The sequence below is a fragment of the Nannospalax galili genome, unplaced genomic scaffold (genome assembly GCF_000622305.1).
Source record: "Nannospalax galili isolate Female #2095 unplaced genomic scaffold, S.galili_v1.0 scaffold107, whole genome shotgun sequence".
Lineage (NCBI taxonomy): Eukaryota > Metazoa > Chordata > Mammalia > Rodentia > Spalacidae > Nannospalax > Nannospalax galili.
In genome coordinates, this window is record NW_008358490.1 from 956,626 (window position 1) to 963,541 (window position 6,916).

General features: G+C 45.0%; 1 protein-coding gene across 2 annotated transcripts in view; it reads left to right on the forward strand.

The window, feature by feature from the left end:
* Btbd7 (BTB domain containing 7) overlaps positions 1 to 6,843 on the forward strand; it is a 154,827-nt gene extending 147,984 nt beyond the window's left edge. For both annotated transcript variants that reach the window (XM_029557962.1, XM_029557963.1), the window contains exons 8-9: positions 1,831 to 2,283; positions 4,651 to 6,843. In XM_029557962.1, coding sequence (XP_029413822.1) covers positions 1,831 to 2,283; positions 4,651 to 5,469 — 1,272 coding nt within the window. In that variant the 3' untranslated portion in view covers positions 5,470 to 6,843. The remainder of the gene's footprint in view (positions 1 to 1,830; positions 2,284 to 4,650) is intronic.
* The last annotated feature ends 73 nt before the right edge of the window (positions 6,844 to 6,916 follow it).

Sequence of the window (6,916 nt, forward strand, 5' to 3'; positions counted from 1 at the left end):
TTTATATTGGAGTGGCCAGATTGCTTTTGTCTTCAGGAGTTCCCACAGAGGCCCAATTCAGGTGAGGGTCAAATGTTTTCAGGAGTTCTCCTAAGGTCTGCATCCCTCCAGGAACGATTTTGGCCTCTGGAATTTGGGGGTTGGACCAGCCTGGGAGCCTGGCCCAGGAAAGATGCTAGCTAGTCTAGGGCAGCTGGTGGCCAAGCCAGGGAGAGATACAAAGGCAGATAGGGGCGGGAAGAGACCCCAAGGCCTCCTGGGGACTGCACTGAGGAGCTGGGTTGGTCTGGGTGCAAATGAAGGGGAAAGGTCAGCCCCATGGTCCCAGAAAGAGGCAGGCCCATGGAAGCAGAGGGAGTTGAGGGCAGGGCCAGGCCCAGAAGCAGTGCTCCTGGGGCCCAGAGAAGGCACTATGTTGGTCTGGATGAAAAGGATCAGGGAGCAGTATTGGTTCTCCAGGTGTCTGGGGCCCCAGGACAAGGAATGGGACAGGGCCCAAACTCGGAGGAGAGAACGGCGGGGGAGATGTGAGGGTGGATGAGGCTAGGGGAGTCAAGGCAAGGATGGCGTGATGGACTTACCCCAGAGAGAGGCCTGCGGGTAGGAGAGAGGAGGAAGGTATTTTTTTCCTTAGGCTCCTGGCCTAGAAAACAACGTTAAGCTTTCTTTTCTTTTTGAAACAGGGTCTCCCTGTAACCCCAGCTGTCCTGGAACTCACTGTGCAGACCAGGCTGGCCTTGAACTCACAAAGATCCGCTCGCCTCTGCCTGTGCAGGGACTAAAGGCATAAGCTACCACACCCTGAGAGCTTTCTGTTTTTTGTTGTGTGTTTTAAGTATCTGACAATTCTCTCATCCTTTAAATTTGCATCCATGAAATCTCCTAATAAAGAACTAAAGCCAAGTGAGATGGCAGACGCGTGAAATCCCAGCACTTGGAAGATGGAAGCAACAAAGATAAGGAGTTTAAGGCCAGTCTTCCACTACATAGTGAGATGGAGCCCAGCCTGGGCTGTATGAGACCCTGTCTTTAAAAACCAGGAAGAGGAGGAAAAAAGAGGAAGAAATCAAAGTACTAATTTAGCCAGACATGATGGCATACACCTGTAATCAAAACACTTGGGAGGTGAGGGCAGGAGAATTAGAAGTTCAGGGTTACATAGCAAGTTCAGCCTGGACTACGTAAGAGCGTGTCTTTAAAAAAAACAACTGGGCATGGTGGTACAGGCCTTTAATCCCAGCACTCGGGAGGCAGAGGCAGGCGGATCTCTGTGTGTTCAAGGCCAGCCTAGTCTACATAGTGAGTTCCAGGACAGCTGGGGCTACAGGGAGACCCTGTCTCAAAAAGACAGAAAAAAAAAAGCTGAGTGTAATTCCAGCACTTGGGAGACAGAGGCAGGCATAGATCTCTGACTTCAAGGCCAGCCTGGTCTATTCCAGGTCAGCTGAGGCTACAGGGACTTCTAGCAAGTTCCAGGTCAGCTGAGGCTACAGGGAGACCCTGTCATAAAAAGACAAAAAAGGGGGGGGGGGGAACCAATAAGACCTGAGGATGGCTCAGTAGTTACGAGGAGCACTTGCTGCTCTTGCAGAAGACCTGGGTTTGGTTCCCAGCATCACATAGTAGTTAACACCCCTCCAAAACTCCAGTTGCAGGGGATCTGGTATACTCTTCTGGCCTCTGTGAGCATTGTACACATGAGGTGTACTTACATACATGCTGGCAAAACACATACATAAAATAGAAATGAATTACACATTTTTTTTTTAGTTAAAAAAAGGGGAGTGCTAACTTTTTTTATTGTTTTGTTTTGTTTTTTATCTTTCTTAGAATCCTCACAAGTTCTTTCCTGATGAACGTTTTGGGGATGAAAGTCCTCTCTTGACAGTGAGACAGTCTGGGAGATGTCGTGTTAACAGTACCCCTGCTGCAGAAACCATGTTTACAGACCTGGACTCTTTTGTGGCCTTCCATCCACCTTTGCCCCCTCCGCCCCCTCCCTACCACCCTCCTGCTACGCCAATCCATAACCAGCTCAAAGCAGGCTGGAAACAAAGGCCTCCCACTCAGCACCCTTCCCGTTCATTTTCCTACCCCTGTAATCATTCGAGGTTTCACTCCAGGACAGCTCCTAAACTCGGCCCTCCCCCAGCCTATTTGCCAAGTGTTAAAGCAGCACCTCCCGACTGTACCAACACCACAGGACTGGGGAGACAGACGGTCGCTGCTGCTGCTGCTGCCGCTGCTGCTGCCTCAGCAGCAATAGCATCTGAGAAGCAAATGGTAAGTCTACATTTGGGTAACTTGCTCCAAACCAAAATGTGTGGGACATTAGGAGCTAGTCTCTCAGCTCTAAAAACCCTACTGGGACTCAACAATACCCCAAAGTGTTACTAACTAGCTGAAAGTATCCCGTTAAGGGGAGTGGAAAAAAGGAGTAAGCTAGTATCAGGGACAAGGATAGGAAAGACTGGAGGTGTGTAAGGTAGCAGCAAGGAGCGTCTCCCTGATCACTTAAAGTTCAGCTGCCAGGTCAGGCGTAGTGCACTAATTGAGCAGTCCACATAGACATGGTAGTGTCCTGATACTCTGTGCAAGCACATATGTAGAATATGTCCCTTACTTTCATTTTGTAGAACCACTATTTTCCACTATTCTCCCAAACACTATAACCACTGGCACCATCGGGACCAGTGTGGTACAGACCACCCATTGAGAAAACAGGCAGAATAAAAGTCCTCATGCATGTCTCTGCCTCTGGCCAGCTCATCCATCAGATCCTCATTTAACTCAGCTTCAGTTGCTGGGGTGAGTAGGTGGTAATTGAGAATTTCTCGTCTGATTTTGCACTTAAGCTTCCAGACATTGGACTTCTGTTTTATATAATACATTTGAGAAAAACAATAATGGCTTTTAAGTCTTCCTACTCTGTCAGTGTGTTGTCAGCAACACTGAATGGAGAGAAAAATGAAATGTCCATCTGTTAGGAGAAACTATTAAAACAGACCTCATTGGAAGTGAAGGACTAGTATATACCTTGGGTCAGTTATGATCCCTCCTCCATTCTGGTCCCTCTCTCCTGCTTGCCATGCTTCTCCCAGTGCCTACAACTATAAAGGTTGGTAACATTTGATAAACCCCTTTCTAATGGCCTGGCCCTACGGTTACAAAAATTCTACTTTACCTCATAAATACATTTTTCTTTAGAGATAATTTAATAATATGTTCACTAATACAGTCCTAATTATAGCAAAAAGTTGTAAATAACCTAAATATGTAGTAGTAGAGCTAGGTGTGGTGACATATACATGTAATCCCAGCACTCGGGAGGCTGAGGCAGAAAAGATCATGGATTCAAGGCAAGTCTGAGCTGCACAGTTAGACACACCCCCCCCCCCCCAAAAAAAAAGGTCAGGTGTGGTGACATATGTCTGTAATTCCAGCACATGAGAGACAGAGGCATAAAGATTGCTGCAGATTCAAGTTCAAGGCCAGCTAGGGCCACACAGTAAAAACCCTGTTGCCAAAAACCAAAACAAAACTGCTTGGCAGTTAAAGCTCTTGCTCTACGAGCAAGAAGACTAAAGTTCAGCTCTCCAGACCCCACATACATGCCAGGTGGGTACAGCAACCCCCTTGTAGTTCCAGCCTCAGAAGGCTGAAAATGGATCCCCAGAGCAAGCTGGCTGGCAAGAATAGCTGTATGGAGTTCTAGGTTTGATTGAATCTGCCTCAGAGAGTAGGATGTAAGAATGATAGAGAGCCAGGCATGGTGGTACATGCCTTTAATCCCAGCACTTGGGAGGCAGAGGCAGGCAGATCTCTGTGAATTCAAGGCCAGCCTGGTCTACACAGTGAGTTCCAGGCTAGCTGGGGCTACAGAAAGACCCTGTCTCAAAAACACCAAAAAAAACCCCACAACACTGACCTCTGGTCACATACACAACACACACACACACATACACACACACACACACACACACACACACACACAGAAAAAAAAATCTTGTAATAGGAAAATGGTTAAATTATGGCTTATCACCTGGGCATTGTGGCACACATCTTTAATCCTTTAATCCCAGCACTTGGGAGGCAGAGACAGGTGGCTCTCTGACTTCAAGGCCAGCTGAGGCTACAGGGAGACTCTGTCTCAAAAAGATAAAAAAAAAAAAAAAAAATTATGGTTTATCAGTGCACTGAGATGTTAATACTACTTTCATATAGTGATCTAAAAGAAAATTAATGTGTCCTAAAATTTCATGGAAATTAATATAGAAACAAAGATGAATATATCTCAAAATGCTCATAATGATTACTTCTGTGGGGAAGGGCAGTGGTTTGTATTATTTTCTCTATATACAATTTTCTATATTTTTGTGATTCTTTTTTGTTTTTTCTTTTTGAAACGGGTTCTCCCTATAGCCCTAGCTGGCCTGGAGCTCTCTATATAGACCAGGCTGGCCTTGAACTTACAGAGATCCACCTGCCTCTGCATCCTGAGTGCTAGGACTAAAGATGTGCACCACCATACCCAGCATATTTTTGTGATTCTTAAATACAAGCATGTATTTCGTAGTAGATGCTGAAGGGATTGGAGAGGAATGGTACGCTTTTCTTCTTTGTAACTGTGCTTCTTTGTTTCTGTCTCAGGGTACACAGCCTGTGCTAAATGATCTGATGCCAGATATTGCCATGGGGGTGTCCACACTGTCACTCAAGGACAGACGGCTCCCAGAGCTTGCTACAGACACAGAATTAAGCCAGCCGGTTTCTGAAGCAGGACCCGGGCCTCCTCAGCATCTTTCATGTATTCCACAGAGACATACACACACGTCTCGAAAAAAACACACACTAGAGCAAAAACCAGATGCTAGAGAAAATCAGCAAGAATACCCAGATTTCTATGACTTCTCAAATGCTGCTTGCAGACCATCCACTCCTGCACCTGGCAGACGTACCCCTTCTCCTTCACAAGGTAGATATTTTGGTCCGGACTTGTACAGCCACAATAAGCCTTCATCAAATGGCTTTAAGTCAGCTTACCTACCTGGTCAGACCTCTCCTAAAAACCAGGAAGATGCTAGGAGAGAATGTTCACTTTCTTCTGATGGGTTTCTCCACAAACAGAGGAGCGAACCAATACGCCTGGATGTTGTCGAGCAGCCTCCCCAGCGGTCAGACTTTCCTTCAGCAACCTCAGAAAATGCCAGTAATGGTCCAGCCCATGTTAGGGCACGAACTACAGGAGAAACTGACTTGACTTTTGGGCTGACTTCTAATAGACCTTCTTCCCATTCTGCATGTAGCTCTGAAGCTCTAGAAGAACGATCCAGTAGAAGACTGACTGACAGTGAGTCCCTGGGCCACGGAGTGCAGAGAAACACAGATCTGGAAAGGGACGATTCCATAAGCAGAGGAAGGAGGTCCCCAAGCAAGCCAGACTTCCTCTACAAAAAGTCTGCCCTCTGAAAGCAGCCTCCATGTTGTCTGTGCCTGAGATGTGAGACATCCTATTTATGATGTAACCCAACAACTTACTGACCAGTTTATCGATGCCAGCTTAGTTTCACATTTTATTCCAGTTTGTGTGTGTGTATGTTTATAACACATGGCATGCTAAGACGGTTATTTTGAATGCTGCATCTGTCCATTTTGTGTTTCAACAATTTGTGGGGAAGCATTTTAAAGCGAGCAAGCTGGCACTTTTTTCTTCTCTTTACAAATGATGGAATTTTTTTTGCACTTGTACATTTATTTGTATTGATTTTATAGCAGTATGTTAAACTTTATTGCCACATTTAAAGGACTGTATTTTCATACTTTTTTGCATTTTACCTTCATCTACCAGTTTCCATGTGCATTGGATTGCACACTAAGATGTATTTTCTTACAAAATAGTTCTGTTTATTTTTTAATTATAGAAATTCCAAAGAACAGCACATCAAAATGCTCCTCTCCTTTCAGTGATTGTTTCAGTTCAGAAATCTTCCTGCTCAGTCTCCATAAATCTGATCTTGTTCCTTTTTGTCTTGGAAGCCGGTCTTTATCCCCTATAGCAGGAGTCCAATAGAGGTCTTGAAGTTTTTGGATTCAGTAAAGACCAGGAAGGAAAAAAAGCCTTGGTGCCCAGCCTGCTGCTGTATATTTCACAGTGTGGGTGTTGTCAGGACTCCTGCAGATTCTGGAGGGTGGAGTAGAATTACTCTCTCCAAGACATCCTAAGGAAATTATATACTTTAGGATTAGAAAGGATTAGAGCTGGGTATGGATACCCACACCTGTGATCCCAGCACTTGGGAAGTAGTAACAAGAGGACAAGAACTTCAAGGTCAACCTTGGTACATAGTGAGTTCAAGACCAGACTGGTTACATGAGACCCTGCCTCAAGAAAGAGCACACTGATGGGGTACCTGGCTCTGTGTATGACTCACTGCTGGGGACAAGACTACCTTCAGTTGTCTTGCATTGTGTGGGAAAAACAAAAGGGCTTCAGTCTTATATCATTTGGTATTTGTAAACACGTTTTCCAAGTAGATGTCTGGATCTTGGTGTCCTATACAAAGTTGTTGTATGATGCATAACACTTTATCACCAAAAAACATTCGTTTTCAGTAAAACACTACATGTCCTACTTGAACTCCACTGGAGACGCTGGTTTGGCATCTACTGAACCACTGAGCACATGGGGTCTTTCCTGATCCTTTCCCCTGGAAGGGCAATGTGTAAGCTAAGAACTGTTTTTCTTAGTCTCCAATGTAAATATATTAGAACTTGAGTTTTTAAATCACTTCAGCATTATTTGAACATTTACTTTGTATTTTTATAAACATATACACACAGCCGTAGCACTTAGAAGAAAAAAGACTTCCTGAACATTCCTACATGGAAGGGTGTTTGGGAACCTCTTTTCTATGTA